This window comes from Xenopus tropicalis, chromosome 3 (genome assembly GCF_000004195.4).
Source record: "Xenopus tropicalis strain Nigerian chromosome 3, UCB_Xtro_10.0, whole genome shotgun sequence".
Taxonomy (NCBI): Eukaryota; Metazoa; Chordata; class Amphibia; order Anura; family Pipidae; genus Xenopus; species Xenopus tropicalis.
In genome coordinates this window covers 96568216-96592282 of record NC_030679.2, presented here as the reverse complement: position 1 = coordinate 96592282, position 24067 = coordinate 96568216, and the positions used below count along the sequence as shown (strand labels likewise).

The 24067-nt window shown below is 40.2% G+C and overlaps 2 protein-coding genes across 4 annotated transcripts in view; one reads left to right on the top strand and one right to left on the bottom strand.

Moving 5' to 3' along the window:
• otud7a (OTU deubiquitinase 7A) overlaps nucleotides 1–5054 on the bottom strand; it is a 137958-nt gene extending 132904 nt beyond the window's left edge. Inside the window, exon 1 of one of the 3 annotated variants that reach the window (XM_012970864.3) lies at nucleotides 4839–5054. The gene's annotated coding sequence lies outside the window, so the exon portion shown is untranslated. The remainder of the gene's footprint in view (nucleotides 1–4838) is intronic. The other 2 variants (XM_004917921.4, XM_004917925.4) reach the window with 2 other exon arrangements.
• Nucleotides 5055–22159: 17105 nt separating this feature from the next.
• Nucleotides 22160–24067, top strand: part of LOC100486641 (proprotein convertase subtilisin/kexin type 5) — a 60643-nt gene continuing 58735 nt past the window's right edge. The window contains exon 1 of the mRNA XM_002937893.5: nucleotides 22160–22999. Coding sequence (XP_002937939.3) covers nucleotides 22822–22999 — 178 coding nt within the window. The 5' untranslated portion in view covers nucleotides 22160–22821. The remainder of the gene's footprint in view (nucleotides 23000–24067) is intronic.

Here is a 24067-nt window from a genome sequence, read left to right as displayed (position 1 = left end):
AAAAAAAAAGAAATTGCACTTAGCCCATACATGATCCAGTTTACTGTATGTGACAAACAGTGCAAAGTATGCTAATCACCAATAGCAACCAATCAGCAGGTAGCAATTGATAAGTAAATATCCTATTGACGGCTCTTGGTTACTACACCTGGGCATACTTTGCATATGTTATTAAATATGGGGTACAGCTGTCAATCGTGTACAGCCAGCGTTATACTGTACACTGTATGCAGCAGACAATCTTTAAAGGGGATCTATTGGACAAATAAACAGTTTTGTTATATATATTTACTTTTTTATTGCTTTTCATTTTTTTGCTTTTGTTGCTTTAGTTTTAAACTGTGTAATACATTGTTTATGGCAGAGCAGGTCTGAACTGCTTTGCTGCCCAGGAGCCTGGCCACTAGAAGGTTAAATGCATGGCTACTCTGACCAGTTATTTCCTAGTCAGCAGCTGTCAACTTTTACTCAGACTTTTCACAAAATTTTAGGTGTTTTCTCTGCATACCTTAGTATTGCTAAAGATGTTATCTAAAAATGGCTTTTTTAAGAAATTACATTTCAGAATGAACCCTAAGAAAATAACAATGTATCAAAGCATATAATTTATGTTAAATGAAATTACAAAGGAAACCTTGCACTCCAAAGTTAAAGCCTAAGACATTTGGGGATGTTTGACTCCTAAGTAGCAGAAAAGCTGAATATATCTCTGTGTCTAGGAAGATTCCTAAAATGAACTTTCACTTTAGATGTGGTATACAATACATTGTGGGTTTCTATTTCAAGGTTTGTTCAGTTATTCCAAACCTGTGCTATATTTATAGATGCATGAAACAAGGTGTGACATCATAAAAATAACACATACAGCCTGAGTAATATAACTGTATTAAATAACATTATATACCCAAAACCCCATCTGCCCAAATTAAATTGATTAGGGTGCACAGTCAGTTGCATTTGGACCTGCAAATTAACTGTAGAAAACACAAGAATAGTTTTGCAGATCAAACGTAAATTTATCAGATTCACAAATATATATATCTGTTTTCCAGTATCCAAGATAATTATTTTCCACCATTAACCCTTTGTCTTTCCAGTTATGAACACCACAAGAATGTTCCAAAGCTCACCCATGGGTGCAAACTTGAGACTGCATAGACCTAGGATGTTTTTTATGAGGGTTACTAAATATCATACATTTAGCTGCCTACATATCTATGCCCAAGATATCTATGCCTCATACTTCCCACTCAAAAGGCACTTGGCACATACATCTGTATTCAATTTTTTTTTCTAACCTGGTTTATATATTAGAACTTTAAAAGGATTTTTTTTGGCAAAATTAAATAAAGTGTAATTCTAAAACAACTTTCTACTACACATTCAAAATGTCTGTGGCTTTTTATATATATATTATAAAATATATATATTTTTATAAATAATGATTCCAGTTACAATCAAACATTTAAATTTCCGTACTGAGCTTTCATATAACAATGCCTTGGCACCTGTGTTGTGCTGGTAAAGGAAAAGGAAAGTAGGCGAGGCCAAGCACTAATTGCATTGTGTGCCTCCTACAATATAAGTTCAAGCAGAAAACCGAAGGCAGAGTAAAATGATTCCATCCACACTTACATTTTGATTGTTGCTAATCAACACTCATAATTCCTGTAGGACAGTGATCAAGCAATAGTAACTGCCATCTCCAAAACCAACTGGAACCAGGATGTAAATGTATCTGTATACTGCAAAAACCCCATACAAACAATTGCATATTAGAAAACAAGATGTGACAAAATACACCAGCTCTATTCTGACAGTACCGGAAGACTCAGCAGCATTTATTACCAGCATCACCATCATAAATAAAAAATAGAGAGGATTAGAAAAGTCCACAAAGCACAACCTCTCAAACACCTATTATCAAGAGATCCACAACTACATTCTTGCCACTATTATGCACTTTTCAGGCAATACTGCTTAAAGCAGTATGTTGTAACACAGTGATCCACAACCAATTGCTTGTGAGCAACATGTTGCTCTCAGTGTCCCCAAAGCAAGTTATTTTTTAATTCCTGACTTGGTGGCAAGTTTTGGTTGAATAAAAACAAGGTTTACTACGAAATAAAGCCTCTTGTAAGCTTAGTGTACATAGAGGCTACCGAATAGCCAATCTTAGCCCTTATTTGGAACCTCCAACTTTTATGATACTTGTGTTGCTCTCTTTTTACATTCGACTGTAGCTCAAGAGCAAGAAAGGCTGAGGACTCCTGCTGTAGCACCTGAGAAAGCAGGTGTCTGCATTACACAAAGGCCCCATATTTGTGCTCATAGCAAGTCCAGATACCTTACACTTCAGAAGTTCATCCTTCATCCTCTGTGGAAATTTCCCACTGACCACAGCCCCTGATCTGCAAAGAGCACAGTATTTTATCACCTTTCCTAAGGGTGAACTACAATATGACATACCAAAAGTTATGCAGAAGCACTGGCAAAAAGAAAAGGAATTTTACAAAAACTACAATAGGAAGCCCAAACTAAATGTGAATTATTGTTCAAATATTGGAGAAATCTTATTTGCTGACATAGATATCCTTATAACTCTATCTGAATGACTGCTAAACCAGTGAATGTAAATAGTATATCAACCCTACACAAATGTTGAAGAACCACTGACATAGAAGAAGGTAGGTCAACACTTGGGGAAACTAGAAGTTTTCTTTGGCTTCCGAATATAAGATTTATAGATCCAAGGCTAAGAAGTGGTTGCTTAAATGCTATTAATACCTTAACTGAGTCAACCCCACAAAGTTGTAGGACTTTCTCTACATTCCTCAGCTCAATGAAAAATAGGTGGCCTGGATTATGCTCAGGTTGGGGTTAAAAAACATTTTCTTTAAATAACAAAACATTGCTTTGAGTGAGCGTATGATTTATGAGATATATGGAAGTCTCCAGTGTCCTGCTAGGCACAGTGCCAGAATATGCAGGGAGTGAAACATAAGTAAGAGATTTTGGTGTGTGGTCACAGACTGAGGTTATGTAGTCATAAGATATTTTAAGTGAATGCAGTTTCCCATTACAGGCTCTGCCATACATCCAAGTCATTCCTTCTCTGGTGGCTTACAACCATTTTAATCTTGAACTCTACAATTAAATTAATAAAAAAACAAATTAAACTTTTACACTCTCTAGCGAGCGTGGTTAAAATTCCAGCTTAGGGAATTCTCTGTGTTGATCCAATCCCCTTCATGAATGCATATACAGGCTGAGGTGGATTGTTTGAAAGAATGCTGGGTAATTTGGTTAAAGAATACAGAGAGGGCCAGTGGTTGGACATCTTTGGTATAAAGCATAGTTGTTGTATATTTTAGATTAGCCAAACCTTTCCTGGAATAGCAGGTACAGTATACAAGGGGGCAAAATTGTGAGAGCTTTGTATCAGTGTTGTCCATCCTAGGGCTTGTTAGTTGCTGCCTTACAGCAACTCTCAACACTCACTGACAGCAATAGGCTGTTGATGGGCACTAAAAGATGTAGTTAACAACAACTAGAGGACCACAGCATTGAAAGTCCTAATAAATTATGATTATATAAATAATGGGGCCCTGTTCTGTCGTGCCAATACTAAGTATCCCTTACGTTACACCATTTTCTCTGGAGGGTCCATTGCACTCACAGAGGGTTAAACACTTCTTCACTGCTGCAATCAAATATTTTATGATTATTTCCGAGACCATAAAGATACGCCATTGATTCCAAACAATCAATCACAAGCCTATGCCAGATAGTCATTATCTTACCATAACTCTTTGCAGGATATAAGGAAACATGTAGCAAGTAACTGAATCAGCATGCGCTTAAAAGCCACTTAAATCATTAATACAAACCAACACAAAGAACTATGATGGCAGAGGAAATACTCTATCAAGGAATAATAGGTGTTGAGTTACATGCACATCAAACGGTGAGACTGCGGCCAAAATACTTTCTGCTATTACTGTGGCCGGCAGTGAGGGTAAACAAGCCATTAAAAAAACTCTTCCATATATCCAGATATATACAAACAAAACAAACCTGTATACAGAATGGTTAGCTACACTGAGGAGGAATTTTTGGCATTAGGGTTTTTTGACACACCAAATCTGGATCAGAGTGGCAGTGGCAGACAAAGCCAATAATGTGCCTGGCAAGCAGTGGAAGGTTACGGCTGGAGGCAAAAAGTCACAATCCCTTCTAAAGGTTTAAACAAATCAGCATTTGTGTTTTCCCCAGGACTTCTCTTTATGCACATCCATGTACACATTTAAAGTGTAACTAGACACACCACATACATCACCAGTACTCTTCATTGGCAAAATATTGTAATGACTTTTATAAAAAGCAACCAAAATTCAATAAGATGGAGTATATACTATAAAACACACAGCTATAATAAATCCTGCCTAATGATGCTCAACCTGCTTCCATCCAGCTTCTGCTCAGCTACTGCTACAAGCACTTAAAGGCTGCCAGGGGTCTCTGGGAGTTGTAGTCTCACAAGAGCTGGGGAAAGCAGCAGTAAAGGCTGGTGCTGTGATGGTGCACACAGTGATGCGGAGCCGGTTTGGATGCAGAGGTCACAATCATAGAGAGTGGAAGCCCTAGCACTGCATTGCTCACTGATAGCCCCGACACATGGATTCAAGGTGAGCACACAATGCAGTGACCGTGCAGCAGCAGCAGCAGCAGCAGTACTGAGAGGATGTACCGACCCTGTCCCATCTCTGCTGCTGCTGCAGTGCAGACACAAAACAATCTCCATCCTGCCTGCCATATATCATGTTTCCCCAGCTCACCTGCCTCATGTGTGCCCCATCTAATCCGTGCGCCCTTCTGCATCCAGCCGCTGGGGCCACGATAACGGCTTCAGGTCACCCAGCTCCAATCTCAGGCTCTATCAGCAGCACCAGCAGCATCAGATGCCTTCATACTTCACCCTGCAGAATAGAGGGCCCGCCCCCATGTCTTCAAGGAGCGTGACATCACCAGCTCAAACACCGCCCACTAGCCGGAGAATCAAAACACAAGAGATGTGGAATGAAAGGCAGCAGGGGAGTTACAGCGTATTGGCCCAAGCACCTGTCTCTCAAACACAATCAGTGGGCCTTTCCCGAGACTGGCCGGCAGGTGGCGTCTAAGAACAGAGTACAAATGAAGGGCGGGGTTTTCTTAGTGTCAGGTCCTGCTTGGCGTGCTAAAATGCAAAGCGGCTTGTTATTGGTTGGATCCACATGCGTTGTTATAGTGGGTATGAGGTAAAGAGCGCTACGGTGTACACGCGTCTGGTGGGTTTTAGTAGCAAAAGCGATAATCAGCGTTTCAGGGGAAGACGGCAGCTTGAGCTGCAAATCTTTCGTTATAAATCACAGTGTTACTAGAGTTCGGGCGAGGTGTCTCATGTTACCTCAGCAGAGACGCTATTGAGGCAGTCCGTATGCTCATTAACCCATGAAGCAAAATATACTCGGATTAATGGCTCTGAAATATTAGACTCGATAGTTCAGTGTAAAACAGCTCTAAATGCTGGTGTGTGTGCAGCTATGCAGAATAACATGGAATCAATCAGCTGATGCAGAAAGGTGCACCCAATGCTGCCATTAAATGCATGAAAAAATTGTCCAAGCAGAAGGGCCAAAAGATGATTGTTAAAGGAGACATATCCTATAAAAATTATGAATGTACCAGGGAATTATACTCCTCTAGATATAGAAGGATTGTGCTTAAAAAAGTTGTGTTTCTGACTGATTTATTGAGAAATTCGCCCAAAACCCCACTAGCCCCGCCCATCTGTTCCACTTCCTGCTGGCTGAATTCTCTGGGTGTGCAGGGGAGCCTGCGGCCCTCCGTACCCTGCACTGTGGGATAGGAACCAATCAGCAGCTAGGCTGACCTGATAGGGAACTGAAGCCGGTCTGTGCTTGTGGGAGTGCAGGGCTGTGATTGGCTCTCCCCCTCCTACTGTGCTTCTGGCAGGGACCGTTAGGACACGCCCAGTCTTCATTTCAAACTCCGACAGAGAAGTGATAGGATCTATAGGGAGCTCCAGTAAAGGGGCCATTGTTACAGATAGGGTTAATGTTTAGCCCAAAGGGAAACCAGCACCGGATATTATTCATAATTGCCTACAGGGTTAGGGGTTTCCCATTTATCCAATATGTCTCCTTTAATAATTCTATGGGTGGGGTTCAAAGTTTTAAGGGTATAAGGTTAACACCTACTTGATTGTCATCATTGTAAAGTGGCGTGTGTCCTGAAATGCATTAAGCTATTTACTTGGCTGCCCATGCACCATGCTATGATCTTGTTATTAAGTTTATAAATTAATAAAGGATTTGAAAGGATATAGTTATAAAAACACCGGACAAATTTTCTAGCTTCATTACATTTAGAAGGGAAACATGAAAAACCTGCCTTCACAAAGCAGTATGGCTGAATGGATATGCAAAAACCTGACTAAGTATGGCCATTCACAGGCAGATTTAAGCATCCAAATCAGCCCCTTCAGTCGACTTATTTGCGGGTGTATGGGGCCTACCCAACTCATACCTGGGTGAAAATTGGGCCAATATCGATCAGGCAAGTTTAAAAATCCATTGTGGTGAGGACAGCATCAGCATATTGATGCGGCTCTTGCAAATAGGAACAGGGTACTCCAATCAGCAGGATTATCTAGCTGTCTGCAAAATAAAATTGAATTCTAAGCACCTTTTCAATACATACTAAATACAAAGTTTCATTTACAGTATGTTAAAATTATATGCTAATGCTATTTCACTTGCACTGCTGCTTCTGACTACATGTGTAATTGGAAAAAGTAGCAGTATTTAGCCTATTTTCAGCATTGCAAATACTTCAATGTCTATCTGTCTGTGATTCTCCTTCTTTAAAGAAGAATTTAACCTTCTTTTTTCTATCTTTAAAATTACTCTAAACAACCCCCAAAATAACATACCTTAGTCCCTGCATTTAGTCTGTTCTGGTGTTACGGTCTGTAGTATGAGGAAGCCCGTAGACTGCTAGTACCAACCTTTTAGGTGAAATAGAAGGGCCCTGGCAACCCCAGTTTTCACCAATGCCTTTGGGGCCCTGGGCTTTCTGCTTTGGGGAGGATCTCCAGGCAGTGAGTAGACCAGTGGCCCATTCAATGGTTGGATTATGTTGCCTCGTCCAGGGAGACCGAAAATTATTGGAATGGCAGGACACTTAATGATCAGGAAGGAAATCTCTTCTGTTGAAGTGTAACCATCCAACTTGTAGCAGCAGCGGCACAGTAGCCGAGGTTAAGAGCCCAGAAGAGACAGGTCTACCATCTACAGCTTGAGCAGAAACTGGAACTTTGAGGTTGCGGAAAGCCGCACATCACAACAAAGGAAGCAGCAATGAAATTCTCTGCTGCCCTGTAATCTAAAAGTGCTCAACAGGGAAAGTACTTGGAGGAGTAGGATAAGAAAGCGGGAACAAAAATTCTTGAAGATAGTTTTTCTGGGAGTGAAATGATTCTGCCTAGGGGAGACTCCCTACTCAAACCTAGCCGGGAGCGTTTCCCTTAAGTTTAGGTCTCACGGAATAGGATTTGAGAAGGCAACCACTGTGCCCATGGTATAAGCAGAGACCAGAGGCCCTCCTGCAAATTCTCTTTTCTCGGGATAAACAAGCAGCCCCTAGCTGCATGGGCTCATGTGAGTCAATGAGTGCAGGGAATGGGGGGAGGCTCCGACACAGGGTACAGGATTTTTGATATTGGCTCTCCTTTAATCTGGTGTCAATGCCGCTGGGGCGGCAGCTCTTTAGCGGCCAACTCATCCTTAATATCATCATTAAGACCTTGCCTGAATACTGCTACCAGGGCATCATTGTTCCAGGTGACCTCAGCAGCCAGAGAGCCAAAATCAATGGCGTATTTTGCAGCAGACAAGGTACCTTGAGAAATCTTCATGAGATGAACAGAAGCATTGACAAGAAACATGAAAAATCCAGTAGAATGTTGAGATAAAGGTCGAAGAATCATGTACAAGGGGACTGTCTCATTTCCACAGTGGTGATGCCCAGGCAAGAGCTTTGCCATAAAGTAGGGTTCTATGCATTAAAGCATTACTTTGAACTGGTGAAAAAATCAGTGTGTGCTTCAGAAACACTGTTAATGTTTATATAAATAAGCAATGGGGACAGCCATTTCTACTAAATTGGGCAAAAGGAACAGGTTACATAGAGGATAGCAGATAAACTGTGTAGACTATAATTTAGTTAATTCTTACACAGGAAGATAAACAGGGGTCAAATGTAATTCATGGCTTTCTACAGGACCTCTTTTATATAAAATAAGATGTGTTTTGCCAAGAAATCCTTTGTAGGTGTAATGGCACGCCGAGTCCCCGTCCAGGCGCGCAGTACGCGGTGAGTGCAACACACACGTCATTTGTGTTCCAGCATGCGCGTCGCTTACATTTTGACACACGCACAATGACGCCGTGGCTGACGTCATGACACCCGCTACATCGGCGGGATGCTTTAAAAAGACAATGCAAGTAGCCCACAGTGCTCGGTTATTGCTTCTAGTGTGCCCAGTGTTTATTTCTAACTAGAATTTGACCTTCTGCCTGACCTTCTCACTTGTGAACACTGCTGCCTGCCTCGACCCGGACCTGTTTTGACTACGCCTTTGCTTACTCCCTGGTACTTAGCTATTTGGCCTTCCAGCCTCTCTCCACTGCTGTGCTTCCTGTCTCACTTTCAGGTTAAGCCTCCAGCCTAGTGTGAGGTGCTTGTGGGTGGCAATCTCGTCGGACATGCCTGGCTTGACGGTAGGTGCTAGATCAACAGATGCAAACATTAAATGAAACAAACATTAAAGTCTTGGCTTGAGAGAGGGTGACTACTGCTAAATAGTTTTTAATGTTATATATAATAAGGATGAGCAGTAAAGGTACAGACAGATACTGCATTTGGTGACAATTAAATGTACAAATAAATCACTTAACTTTAGATTTACTAGGCCTTTAAATAATGCTGTTTGCCTTTTGGCCAACTCCACAGTTACACTGTGAAGTGTTATGATTTTACCAAGTAATGGTTTGGTATGTGTGAACCTATATAAGCTTAAAAAATTCCACGAGAGAGATAATAATAATAGTCAACAAATAATTATATGGCAGTTGAAAATCTGTAGACTGACCAACAAGATATTTTCCTGGTCCACATTATAGCAGTTCTAATTCACTTGATAACATTTCAGGAACCTCTTCAGGTACCAAAAATGGGTTTACCAATTTTCCCCTTCGTGGATTCAATGGGAATCCTCTTCAAATGATATGGTTGAACACTGAACCAAATCTCAACTCTAATTTGTATATTTAACTCATTAAACAATCCACCCTTGCCAGAGATTGCATTACAGTTGCATTCTGCTGTCCAGAAATCTAAAGTCATTTGACTTTAGGTTTCAGAACTCATACAAATTATTGGGGCAGATTTATCAAAATGCGAGTTTAGAGCTTAATACTCACCCACATTTTATTTATTCCTATGGCATTTTAAGAAGCACCTTAAAATCCCATAGAAGTTAATAGAACGTGGGTGAGTTTTTATGTGTTAAACACCCTAAACACGCATTTTGATTTGCTTGGTCAACCTTTACATCCTGCTAACAGACACGTAAGTTTTGCCTTGATTAACTCAGAAGTCGTCCACCAAAATGAAACCAATGAAAAAGTTAAAAATACCTTTAAAATCATTGTATTAAGATCGGGGGTAAGGGAAAAAGTTAAAATATATGACCCAAGTACCTGTCATAAACTTCTTTCTGGGCTAGTTATTAACCAATGGTCAATGCTGTTGTTGCTCAAATTGTGATATTAGTGGGTTTTCTGGTGGTTAAGCTACCTTGCTCATAAAAAAGAATGAGTGTTTTCACTACATAGATAAGGGTTAAATTCTAGATTTGTTAGGATCTGTACGATACTATTGTTATACTTTTGCTGATCTAAGCTGTGTTTAATGCTTAATACCCACACCTCTCAACATGGCTATAGCTGATTCACACCAAGTGCAGAGTCACTGCACATGCTATAACTGTGTATTTATTAATAAACTGTTCAACACTGCCGGATTGAACATAAAAAAGTGTCTCAACATGATCCGAACTCCAGTATTATCATACTTTATACACAGGGCAATCCCCCTTAATCGTTGGACCTTTTACGAATTAAGAGGGATTGCCCACTAATATCACAATACCACAACAGCTATGACCATGTTATAGCTCACTAGCCCAGTAAGAAGTTTACGACAGGTACTTGGGTCATATATTTTAACTTTTTCCCTTACCCCTGATCTTAATACAATGATTTTAAAGGAGTTTGTATTTTATTGTAGGTGTGCCATATTTATTGAAGGTGAAAGACAATTTACATTTTGTAGTTTGAACTACATAATAACTTCCTTGGATATATATAATAAAGGTTTGAATTGTATGTATGTATGTATATCTTTATTTATAAAGCTCTACTTATGTAACCTCATCTCCAATTCCTCTTAATGTGGGGGTACCCCAAGGCTCTGTACTTGGGCTGTTGTTGTTCTCCCTCTACACGCTGTCTTTGTGAGATCTTATCCGTTCATTTGGCTTTAAATATCATCTGTATGCTGATGGTATCCAAATTTATTTGTCAACCCCTTCGTTAACAGTTGAAACTGAGAGTCAAATCTCTAACTGCCTCCTGGCTATCTCTAATTGGATGAACCAACGCCACCTCAAACTGAACCTAACAAAAACTGAACTAATGATCTTTCCGCCTAAGCCTGGTCCTACCCCCCCCCCCTTTTTTATGTCTATTGATGGCACCCTCATCAACCCTGTCGATTCGGTGCGTTGTTTGGGGGTGATCTTTGACTCCAACAACAGCCCTTCTCTGACCACATTAACACCACTGTCAAAACTGTCACTTTTTCTTATGCAATATTGCCAAAATCCATCCCTTTCTTTCTACTGTAACAGCTAGGTTGCTCATGCATACTCTCATCCTATCCCGACTTGACTACTGTAACCTGCTACTAACCGGCCTCCCTAACTCCCATCTTTTCCCCCTACAGTCTATATTAAATACTGCTGCCAGAATTCTCCTCCTCTCATCCAGGAGAGTTCAGGCCCTTCCCCTGCTAAAGTCCTTATCGTGGCTTCTTATTAAACAAAGAATATCTTACAAACTCCTTCTCTTCAAAGCCCTCCATTCCTCTGCTCCTCACTACATCTCTTCTCTTGTGTCTCCGTACGTTCCTGACCGACTCCTTTGTTCCTCGCAGAGCAATCATTTGGTTGCGCCTCCCACTACTACTGCTGTTTCCCACCTTAAACCTTTCTGCCTTGCTGCCCCTTACATTTGGAATGCCCTCCCTGATTTCCTCCAGAGAGAAAACTAAACTTAAAGACTACCTTTTGGAGCACTCACCCAGCACCTGATGTGGGAATCAGCACTTATATTGTAGTGTCACCCACTGTGACCTTCAGCACTTATACTGCATTTGCCTATTTGTCTCTGTAAGTTACCCTCCCATATAGATTGTAAGCTCTACGGGACAGGGACCTCCATCCTCCAAGGGGCAGCAAGGCAGAAAGTTTTAAAGCGGGAAACAGAATTGAAGTTTTATTTCACAGAATTGGGAATCTTTGGATTATTTAGTGTGATTCTAGCATTGAATAGAAATCTCTGTGACATCTGCATGCTAACCTACTACAGGAACAACATATTGTTCAGCACCTTATTGGGAAAGCAATACACTCAAGCAGCACTAAGAAATAACCGTGGGGCCTGACAGAAGGGAACATTGAAGATTTGACTCCTTTTGGGCTATGGAACACCAAGCATTTTTCTTTTTTTTTTTTTTTTACAATTGTGGCATTCTACTGTATATTTTGCAATAACCAAGGAAGAGGGGGCACAGGAAACCAGCGTAAATACACCAATATACCAAGTGGAAAAGGTGATTCAGGTGCATCAGCCTCAGTGGGACAACCAACAGCAGCAAAATAAAGGGGGGGCACTCCCCACAACTTCCTCGGATGTTGCATTAAAAGTATCAATAATTTGATAAAATGTGTGCGTTGTGCAGAGTTGGACTGTACCTGTCGACCCTGGGGCGGTAGCCCCAATGGGCCCTGCACCCCTCAGTCCGATCCTACCTTCGTAGTCAAAAGGAGATGTTGATTCTTTAATGTAACTTCCAATAAATATTTTTAAGTTAAAATGGTCAAACATACAAATTACATCTGCAGCACTTTAAACAATACACTGTTTTGCAATTGTGATGACTGTATTTGTGATGTGTATTTGTGATGTAGTAATTTCAGGTGTTCATTTGGAAATATTGCTTTTTCAGCTAGCAGCATTTTATTTTGTTTTAAGAGCAAAGAAGACACCATTTGAATATCTGTTTGCCATTACCAGCTGCACATCCACAGATCAGATACAATATGCAGAGCTCCCAAAGTGATGAATAAAGGCCTTTCATGGAACACTGGGAAAAAGAGGCCATCTGACTAAATCATATAAGTAAAGCATCCTGCCATTCAGTGCCTTTCTTGAACTTTTGCTCGAGGTAGGTTCTTTTATTCTGGTGAAAGCCAAGCTGTTAAAGACTTTCAGTAGACTGTTTGAGTGGTGCTGAGTAGATGTTTCTCTGCATATCTTCGCATATAAACAATAGTGGTTTTTATGTACAGCAGGGTAACAGATGCAAAAGTGGGAAGAAAGTTTCTTGAGATAAGAGATGCTGTTCATTTAATGTGGGCAATTCAAGAAAGTTTGCCTGAAAGTTCTTAGTAATAATTCATCTTTTCATACAAATTATATTGGTACAATTTCATGCACGGTCAGGAATCTTATTTTTATTATTACTATTGATAACAATTTGGACTTTTTAGGCAAGTATTTCTTTACAATCATGAACAATAACTTTTACATTTTGTTCAAAGCAAACAATGTAGTACTGGCAAATAATATATATATAATATATTATTAGGAGGTTAAGTCCTTATGCACTGATTTATGAGAAAAGATATATATACAGATATGGGATCTATTATCCGTTAACTCATTATCCAGAATCATGTTTAAATTAATTTGTAGTAGACTTAGGGTATGGTGTTCCAAATAATGGAAAGATCCATTATCCAGAAAACCAAGGTCCTGAGCATTCTGAATGACAGGTCCCATAGCTGTATTTATATACCTTGACACTTTCTGCCGAAATGGACCACTGTCTAACAAGAAAACAAAAACAATGATAATACAGGTATGTTATTCAGAAACCCATTATCCAGAAAGCTCCGAATTACAGAAAGGGCATTTCCCATAGACACGGTTTTAATTAAATAATTCAGATTTTTAAACATGATTTCTTTTTTCTGTAATAAAAAACCAGTACCTGATCCCAACTAAGATACAATTACCGTATTTTTCGCCCTATAAGACGCTCCGGAATAAAAGACGCACCCAATTTTAAAGGAGAAAAATCTAGAAAAAAAAGATTCTGAACCAAATACTGTAGTAAAATATTTTATATCAACTGTATAAAGTTAATTGTCTCTGGGCTCGCACATAATGAGGCTTCCCCCAGGGCCCCCCCAAGCATCATTCAGCTTCCCCCAGGGCCCCCCCAAGTATCCTTCAGCTTCCCCCAGGGCCCCCCCAAGTATCCTTCAGCTTCCCCCAGGGCCCCCCCAAGTATCCTTCAGCTTCCCCCAGGGCCCCCCCCCAAGTATCCTTCAGCGTCCCCCAGGGCCTCCAAGCATCCTCCAGCTCCCCCACGGCACCCCCAGCATTCTTCAGCTTCCCTCAGGGCCCCCAAGCACCTTCCATTTCCCCCCTAACCTACCCCCACCGGCCTCCGGCTCCTGTGATGTCTTCCTCTCTGTGCCGCGGCTCCCAGCAGCGTCTGTGCTTTTATAAGGTTGCGCCCTGTGCGTGTGACTTCACGGGCGCAACCTTATAAAAGTGAGGATGCGGCAGAGAGCCGCGGCACAGAGAGGAAGACAGTTCGCCGTATAAGATGCACCAACTTTTTCCCCCCAGTTTTGGGGAAGAAAAAGTGCGTCTTATACGGCGAAAAATACGGTAATCATCAATGAAGGCAAAACAATTCTACTGGGTGTATTTAATGTTTAGATGATTTAATAGACTGTAAGGTACAGAGGTCCAAATTGCAGAAAAACCCCTTAAACCCAAAAACGCCAGTTTCCATGCATTCTGGGTAACCGGACCCCCATTTACACAGCCACTGTACAGTTCCATGGTTTATGATGGGCAAAATAACTTTCAGTATTTGGACATCTGGTTATGATGATGCCTTTGAACTACTCCATGTGGCAACATTACCTACTGCATGGGCAACAAACAAACAACAAGATATCTTTTGTATTCCAAATCCCCTTGTGCAAATTCAGTGAAATTGCTCCCTTTCTCATTTCCATGCGATTACACAATTGGACTGCCTTGCATGTGGAGTTTCACGTAGTCCGAAAAATATTTTGAGGTATTTTGTCATCCACACAGAAGGCCATTTCCCCCTTGCCAATGTTCCTTTAAAGGGGAAGGAAAGGCTAGTAAAGAGTTAATCTCAAAATGCAGGCATACCTTCAGTTGTCTCAATAGTGCCCTTAAGTCTCCCCATATTTCTCCCATTCAGAAGATCAGAAGCAAAACAGTTAGAAAAAATGCTGAGCAGGGTAGAGAAGATTCCCATAATGCCTTGCTCCTTCCCAGACTTTGTGACTTGAGACCTTAGGCGGCGCATGTGCACCCCCCCTTAGCATCCGGTACATGGCAGCGGCACAGAACAGAAGCGGCAGCGGCACAGAAGAACAGACAGCCGGCAAGCAGGTGCTGGTGGGGGGAGAGGCAAGCGGCGAGCGGGTGGTGTGTGGCAGCGGCAAGCAGATGCTGGAGGGGGGAGAGACAAGTATGTAGAATGTAGCAGGTGTATCTCTGTAAATCTTTCATTAGGCAAGCCAGAATTATAGCATTTTTACACAGCAATAGTAGTACAGGTATAGGACCCGTTATCCAGAATGCTCGGGACCAAGGGTATTCTGGATAAGGGGTCTTTCCGTAATTTGGATCTCCATACCTAAAGTCTACTAAAAAATCAATAAAACATTAATTAACCCTAATAGGATTGTTTTGCATCTAATAAGGATTATTTATATCTTAGTTGGGAACAATTACAAGGTACTGTTTTATTACTACAGAGAAAAAGGAAATCAGTTTTAAAATTCTGAATTATTTGGTTAAAATGGAGTCTATGGGAGACAGGCTTTCCGTAATTCGGAGCTTTCTGGATAACGGGTTTCCGGATAAGGGGTCCGATACCTGTACTATTTAATAGTGTGCTTCATAGATTTTGACTTTCCTTGTCCTTTAAGTAATTTATTGATTGGTTAAGAAGCACTGCTGCTAATCTGAGTGATTTTGCAATACACTGAGTATGAACACTATTCTTTTAGAAAAGGTTTATACTTGGGTGTAAGAAGGGGTGCTACTACCATGAGGTGAGTTAAGAAACTTTCCTCAGGAGGTAGTGCCTGGGAAGTTACCAGGGGCAGCAAAAATCCACTACTGGTAACTTAAAAAGCCAAAATTCAGATTTTTAAATCAGAATTTTGGCTTTACTAATGCAGAGAGTGCTGTTACACTCTCTGCAGAAGCCATGCAAGAAAACAAAGCATGGGGCTGAGGAGGGAAGCAATCAACTTGACCGCCTCAGGGCAGCAAGGGCCTTGAGACAGCGCTGGATGTTAAAGGTCAACAGAGTGAGCACTATGTTCTCCAAAGTCATCCAAAAGGGCCTAGAAGGGTTACACTTCACTACACTCAGCTTAAAAAAGGTTAAAATGCTGATTTTTCCCAACCATCCTTTGTATAGGCTTAGACTTGTGCACTCAAAAAAATATTTTTTTTATTATATGCACAAGTCTTAATTCTACACAAGGGTAAAAAGACAGTTAACATGGTGGCACATTACTGCCATTAAAGAAAGCACAAACCTGATTTAGTAGCACAGACCCGGGGAAGAAAATTAGCAATTTAATTCACTTTGAACTCCCCAGTGAATGCCTTTCCTTGTCCAGATATAACCTCATGTTTTTTTTCTCAATCTTATATTTTACCTTTCTTCCTAATCTATTTGCAACACAGAGCTAGAATGTACAAAGCTGCTAGGCACTGGGAGAGGGCTTAAAATATTAACAAAAAAGGGAAGATTCAGGTGCAACTTTATAGTTGTAGATCTTTACTCATAGTAAGTTAGGTTGAAAAAAGACATCCATCATCACGTTCAACCATAATGCCTATATATAACCTGCCTAACTGCTAGTTGATCCAAAGGAAGGCAAAAAAAACCCCATCCGAAGGGAAAAAATTCCTTCCTGACTCCAAGATGGCCTTCCTGACTCCAGTCCCTGGATCAACTTGTACTATTTCCCATAACCCTGTATTCCCTCACTTGCTAAAAAGCCATCCAACCCCTTCTTAAAACTATATAATGTATCAGCCAGTACGATTGATTCGGGGAGGGAATTCCACAACTTCACAGCTCTCACAGTAAAAAATCCTTTCTGAATATTTAAACGGAACCTCCCTTCTTCTAAACGGGGTGGGTGCCCTCGTGTCCGTTGGAAAGACTTACTGGTAAATAAAGCATTAGAGAGTTTATATGATCCCCTTATAAATTTATACATAGTTATCATGTCACCTCTTAAGCGCCTCTTCTCCAGTGTAAACAGACACAACTTGGCCAGTCTTTCTTCATAACTGAGACTTTCCATACCCTTTACCAGCTTAGTTGCCCTTCTCTGGTCCCCCTCTAATTCAATAATGTTCCGTTTGGGCACTGGAGACCAGCATATTCTAGATGGGACCTTACCAGCGCTCTGTAAAGAGGAAGAATAACCCCCTCCTCCCGTGAATCTATACCCCTTTTAATACAGCTCAAAACCTTGTTTGCCGTTGCAGCTGCTGCCTGGCATTGCTTGCCACAGCCAAGTTTATTATCTACAAGGACTCCAAGGTCCTTCTCCATTATGGATTTGCCTAGTGCAGTCCCATTAAGGGTATAAGTGGCTTGCATATTTTTACATCCTAGGTGCATGACCTTACATTTATACACATTGCCACATCCTGGATAGAATTGACTGGTCTGCAGAGTTTTGTGTAATCTGCAAACACTGATACATTACTTATAATACCCTCCCCTAAGTAATTTATGAACAAGTTAAACAAAAGTGGACCCAGTACAGATCCCTGAGGGACCCCACTGAGAACCTTATTCCAAGTAGAGAATGTACCATTAAAAACCACCCTCTGTACCCAATCCTGTAGCCAGTTTTCTATCCATGTGCAAACGACTTCACTAAGACCAATAGACCTTAGTTTAGAAAGCAGTCGTTTGTGGGGAACGGTATCAAATGCTTTGGCAAAATCCAAATCGATTATATCTACTACAGCCCCACTGTCCAGCTTCTTACTAACCTCATCATAAAAAGCAATTAAATTGGTCTGACATGACATGTCCTTCATAAAGCCATGCTGATTACTGTTCATAATGCCATTCTCCAGTACATAATTTTGTATGTGATCCCTTAACAAGCCTTCAAATAACTTGCCCACGGATGTCAAATTTACATGCCTATAATTGCCAGGCTGAGATCTTACTCCCTTTTTAAATATAGGAATGATATTTGCCTTCTTCCAATCCATAGGTACCATACCTGATGAAAGAGAGTCTGAGAATATCAGAAACAGAGGCCACTGTAAATCTGAACCTAGCTCTCTCAGTACCCAAGGGTATATTCAATCTGGCCCAGGTGCCTTGTTCACAATCTTGTGAAACCCTTTAAGCACCATATCATGTATCAACCACTACGTAGTTGGAGCTGGGGCAACAGTGCCGCTATTGGGTGGGACTTGGCACTCTGGCTCCTGTACTGTATACACAGAAGAATAGAACTGATTTAGCACATCTGCCTTTTCTGTATCACTGTTACCATATTGTTACTATAACTCAATGGGGCCACGTCCTTCACCTGCATCTTTGTACTATTAATATACTTACCATAAAAAACTTTTTGGTGTTAGTTTTGGCCCTGCTGTAATGCACTTCTCATTTTCTATCTTTGCCTTCCGGATTGCTGTTTTAGAAAACTTGTTATAGTGTTTATATTCATTAAACGCAGCTACTATCCCCTCTGATATTTCTTGAAAGCTTTCCTTTTTTTCCCCTATTAACTTCTTTACCTCAGAGCTAAGCCACATAGGGTGGTTCTTAACACTTCTACTTTTTCTTATTAATTGAATAAATTGACAACAGTAATGATTTAATATCATTTTAAATGACAACCATTTCTGCTCTGTGTTTTTATCAGAAAACATAATGCCCCAATCTATACCCTGAAGCACTGCCCTTAAGGTGGCCACACAACGGTCGCACGAAAGATCGTTCCCACCTTCCACAGACGTTCAGGGCTGAATCGTCAGATATAGAGGTAGAAACAATAGGATTTCTACCTCCTTCTGCCGATTCAGCCCTGAAGGTAGACTTTGCTCATGCGCCTTCAATGTCACCTGATCAAAATCTTTTAATCCGCCTGATTGTCGAGTGGACCGATAGCCGCAGTCTTTTGCGATATCGGTCTCCTCGCCGACTTGCCATACACGCACCGAATATTGTATGAAATGAGGTTTCTTACGATATCATCGGTGCGTGTATGGCCAGCTTTAAGGATCTAAAATTTGCTTTTCTTAAATTCAGGGTCTTTGTTGCCCCAGTGTAAATTAGTTTCCTGCACCAAAAATCAAATGAAATAACATTATGGTCACTATTACCCAGGGGTTCAACTACTTGCACATTTGCTATACGCTCTGGGCCATTAGAGAACACTAGATCCAATATAGCATGGTTCCTGGTTGGCTCCTCAACAACCTGTGACATAAAGTTGTCATACAACAAGTTTATAAACTTGTTCCCATTTACTGTCCTGGCAGTACTATGGCTCCAATCAATATCAAGATAATTAAAATCCCCCATTATTATCACTTGCCCCAAACTAGCAGCCTTTTCTATTTGCAACAGGAGCTGAGCCTCCTCCTCTTCGCTTATATTAAGGGGTCTATAGCATACCCCTAAAATTAATTTGGTGGATTCCTTACTATCTGTGAGAAGTTCAACCAATAAGGATTCAGCTTCCTTTGTTACCCCCATCGTTTCCTCCTTAATATTTGCTTTTAATTCCTGCTTAATGAACAGACACACCCCCTCCTCCTTTTCTATTGCCCCTGTCCCTCTGAAACAATGTATAACCTCCAATATTAACTGCCCAGTCATGTGACTCATTCAACCAAGTTTCAGCAACGCCAAACACATCATAATAACGCTAGTCCCTCCAGCTCTCCCATTTTACCAGTTAGAGTCCTTGCATTAGTAAACATACATTTAATACTAGTACCAGTGTGAGAATGTCACGTAAACAACATATGGTCCTCCCTGCCATTATCAGTATCCCAAATCAAGTCTTCTACCCCATTTTCCCTTACTATGCCCACTACCTCATGTATCCTGTCTACCACAGAATTACTTTCTGCACCCTCCCCCCACTTCTAGTTTAAAATCTCCTCCAACCCTCTAGCCATCTTCTCCCCCAAAGTAGCTGCCCCATCATCAATAAGGTGCAGCCCATTCTTGGCAAAGAGCATGTAGCCAATTGAGAAAACAGCCCAGTTCTCCAGAAACCCAAAGCCCTCCTCCCTGCTCCAAGCTCTCAGCCACACATCAATCTCCCTAAGCTCCCGCTGCCTTGTGGCACAGGTAATATCTCTGAGAAAATTACCTTGGAAGTCCTCGACTTATCACCTAGTTTTTTAACATCGTTCTTGAGGACTTTAACTTTGTCACTGGTACCTATGTGTACCAAGACCACCGGGTGTTCCCCAGGTCCATTACCGTAATGGGTAATATTTTGCTCCAGATAATTTAATGTCTTTTTTTGTTGCTTGCTCAAAAATTGTTACTATGGGAGATAAAAAATGTAATACTTTATTAGCAGGGGCATTTTTATTAGAAGAGATATAAATACAATATACTGAACAAAACATTTATTTGTGAGACTTCTAGATTACTTTAAGGCCTACCTTTTTTAAACTTAGCCCCACATGCACAGAACAGATTGATTTCTATTTATCTTCTATATAGACAGCTAGGGAGGGGGAATAATCTCTTCCAGAAAGAATGTTTTACAGTAACTCATGAATTGAACCTACACAAAGGGACTTCTGAAGCATGATAGTCTTTAACTGTTACTCATTTCATATTACAAAGGCCTCCTGTGAGGAACAGTTAAGTCACAACCTCTGTCAGAACAGATCTGAAACTGGAAACAATTCCTTGAAGAACTAAATAAAGAGAATATAGTGTCAGTTTTTCAGGCCGAATAGACTTTGAACAAACTTGGTGATGGTTCACACACTGAAAAAAATTTTTTTTCTTACTTTTATTGCTTGCTGTGATGCTAAATGTGTACAGAACTACTGCCTATGAATAATTATATGGCAGCCTCTAAAGCCTCAAGAGAATCACTTTAAGTGATGGGAGGGGGAAAATATCCTACATGGGGTAACTCATCTCACAACAAACCACAAAAAATTAAGCACCAAGAGAAAAACATAGGACATCCACCTATATGTCATGTGTGTCCTAGGGCAGAGTGACAAGTAGGCTAGAAGTTCAGTATAATTGCCTTACTTAGGCAGTATCATATACTGTAACTTCACAGTGAGTAATAAGCATTGCCCAAAGGTGCAATGGAAAGTCTAATTGTAACTAAAGATAATCTATAATTCATACACCAGTTCATATTATTTGGCGTATTTGGAATGACAAAATACATTTTTTTCTCCATGTGAAAAAATGCCTGCAATATTCAAGTTGCCTGCTAATACCTGTCAAGGAGGTATATGAATATTTTAAAAGCTAAATTAAAATGCCTTTAGAATTACCTTTTCAAACTTGTGATGTTAAAGCTAGCCTGTGGCCAAACAGCACTGGTCTGATCAACTGGCCTCATTACCAATCTGGATGACAAGGTGGCATAGAAATGATCCTGTGGGTAATGATCACACTATACCTGAAGTTTTCTCACTTGACATTGTTTCAGGATGACTTTTACCTGACTTTGGTGTTGGGAAAACAGGCTTAGAACAGAGTGGTGTTTTATATTCAGATTGTAAAGCAGCCGCCACTATTCCTGTTAAGTTATATATCTGGGTATGACTAAAATGACAATGACACACCTTATGTTAAATTCATTCTGAATTTTTTTAAAGGAATACTGTCATGGGAAAACATCTTTTTTTCAAAACACATTAGTTATTAGAGCTTCTTCAGCAGAATCCTACATTGAAATCTGTTTTTCAAAAATGCAAACATATTTTTTTTTTTTATATTTAATCTTGAAATTTCACAAGGGGCTGGCCATATTCTTAATTTCCCAGGGTGCCACAGCCATGTCACTTGTGGTCTAATAAACTTTAGTCACACTTTACTGCTGAGCTGCAAGTTGGAGTGATATCATCCCCCCACCCCCCCCAGCAGCCAATAAGCAGAACAATTAGAAGGGAGCAAGATAACAGCTCCCAGTAGATATCAAAATAGCACTCAATGGTAAGAAATCCAGATCCGGCTTGGGACTCCTCCAGTTACATGGGAGTAGGAGAAACAGTAGGTTACCTGAAAGCAGTTCTAATGTGTAGCGCTGGCTCTTACTGAAATATCAGAATTGTGTACAATGCACTGAGATGCCTACACATCAATATTACAACTAAAAAATATATTTTGTTGGTTCAAGGATAAAATTTTAAATGATAGTGAATTTTTTGCTATGTAAACAGTGTGATTTAGAAATAAAAAGTACATCATAAAAATTATGACAGAATCCCTTTAAAGTACATGTCAATTTGCTCTATGATTTACTGCACGGCTTGCAAGTAGTGTAACTTATGTGCATCCCAGACCAGGAGCTGTTCACTAATGTTGGAAAAAAGGTGGCACCTAAGTCTTGCTTCATGTTGCTGTTTTGAAAAAGAGCTCAGACATTACAATGGATACTTTCTATCAGTGCAGTCTTGAGCTGTTGACCTGAGCTACCTTGTTGGAATAGAGATTGTAGCATTCCTCATGCACAGGAGAGCAGCACTTGAAGTGGGGTTTTTTTTTTTAAAAGGAGCAGTATATTTAAAAGCTGGCATAACTTTATTATCATTCCAGATGTCATTAAGTACAGTTATAGCTCTTAAACCAACAATTTTATAAACTGTAACATGGATTTTCTAGGTCTTCTCTTATTTAAATGTTAAATGCACAAAAATTACATTTGGAAAAACATTGGGAAACATTTAAGTGAAAAATTTCAAGTAAAGCACCTAAGGAGTTGGAAGCTTTCAAAGCATTTGCTGTTAATGGGAGTTTTTAATGAACAAGGACACAACAGGTATAGAATAGGTTAATGGCACACACTTTTTTTTTTTTTATCTCTGCACTGTTTTCCCTAAAGAGCTCTGGAAGGAATGTGATTTTAACATTGGAGGGACTTTGGCACAAACCGGTTTGACCACTTTGTGGATTGTATTTCACAGTGGAAACTCAGATTGTATCAAGGAAAGCCCTACTTCCTACCTATTGTGAGGGTGCACCTGTCTGTTGGTTTTCCCTTCACACTGAAGAGATCTGCAAAAGAAGAATATGAAATCAACAGCAAAAATATGGTTCCTGCTTATCATAATTATGTGCTTTAATCATATATGTGCCATGGTATGCCCGAATGGACAGTTTGCTCTCAGCAGCCAGTGTGTGGATTGCCATTCGAGCTGTGAAGAATGCAGTGGTTATGAGCCTTATGAATGCATTGAGTGTGGCATAGGTAAGTTAATCACATCTTGCACTACATAATTTGTTGCTTAACTACAATCTGCTCTGCATGCTACAAAACAACCCTAGCACTGTCTTAAACAGAAAAAGGAAGAAGGAGTCAATAGATTGGGTTTCCATGTTACACAGGAATATATGATTTGAAATGCAGCCAAACAAAAATCCAATTTTTCGTTGTTTATTTTTATAGACAAATATAGTGAGCCTTAATCACAGGGGGGGAAATACATATTATAGTGTTTAGTTATTTAAAAATTACTCTGACTGCTATTACAGGCTTTGATATAAGTTGCTGTATAATGAGTTACCTGCTGTGACATGTATAGGTAATACATCTGCAAGTGGCTAGTTGCCTTATAAAGGCACAATACTGCAGAGCAATGAAATATCAAACATATTTTTGTAAGTTTTTTTATTATTTCCCTATGTTATTTGTTTACAGTTCTTTTGCAGATTTGTAGGCTTTTGTTGTCCTGTGTTCTTTTTTGTCTTAAGCTGTTTTCAATTTATTCTACCAGAGCTCTACTGCCTGGCAATGAGGGTGAATTAGTCTGGAGTTTGGTTAAAATGCAGGAATCCATTAAACAGTGAAAGGAGCTATTATGATGATGGAAGTTTCAAGCTCGTTGTTTCCACCAGCATTATGCTCTACACCTTGCATAATGTGCAATGGGCAGCAGTATCCAGATACAAGTGCTGGGTTAATGACAACAAAGGGTTGCATCTGAGTGTCTGGTGCTTTTATATATGATCCCTATTGTCTGGGATATCTATCACATAGGAGACAACATGTATTTCTAAAAGCTCAGAGTACTAAGCCACAGTAGAGAATGAGTCCAAGGGTATATTTATCTTGCTGTGTAAAAGAGTAAAGCATTACCGGTGATGTTGCCCAGGGCAACCAATCAGCAATTAGATTTCAACAGCATCTGACTGGCTGCTATGAGAAACATCACTAATAATGTTTTACTCCACGTTTTACACAGCATGATAAATACATAAATGGGAGAAATGAGTGAATAAGGCCTAGCCAAGGGGGGCATCTAGTGTTCCAGTATAA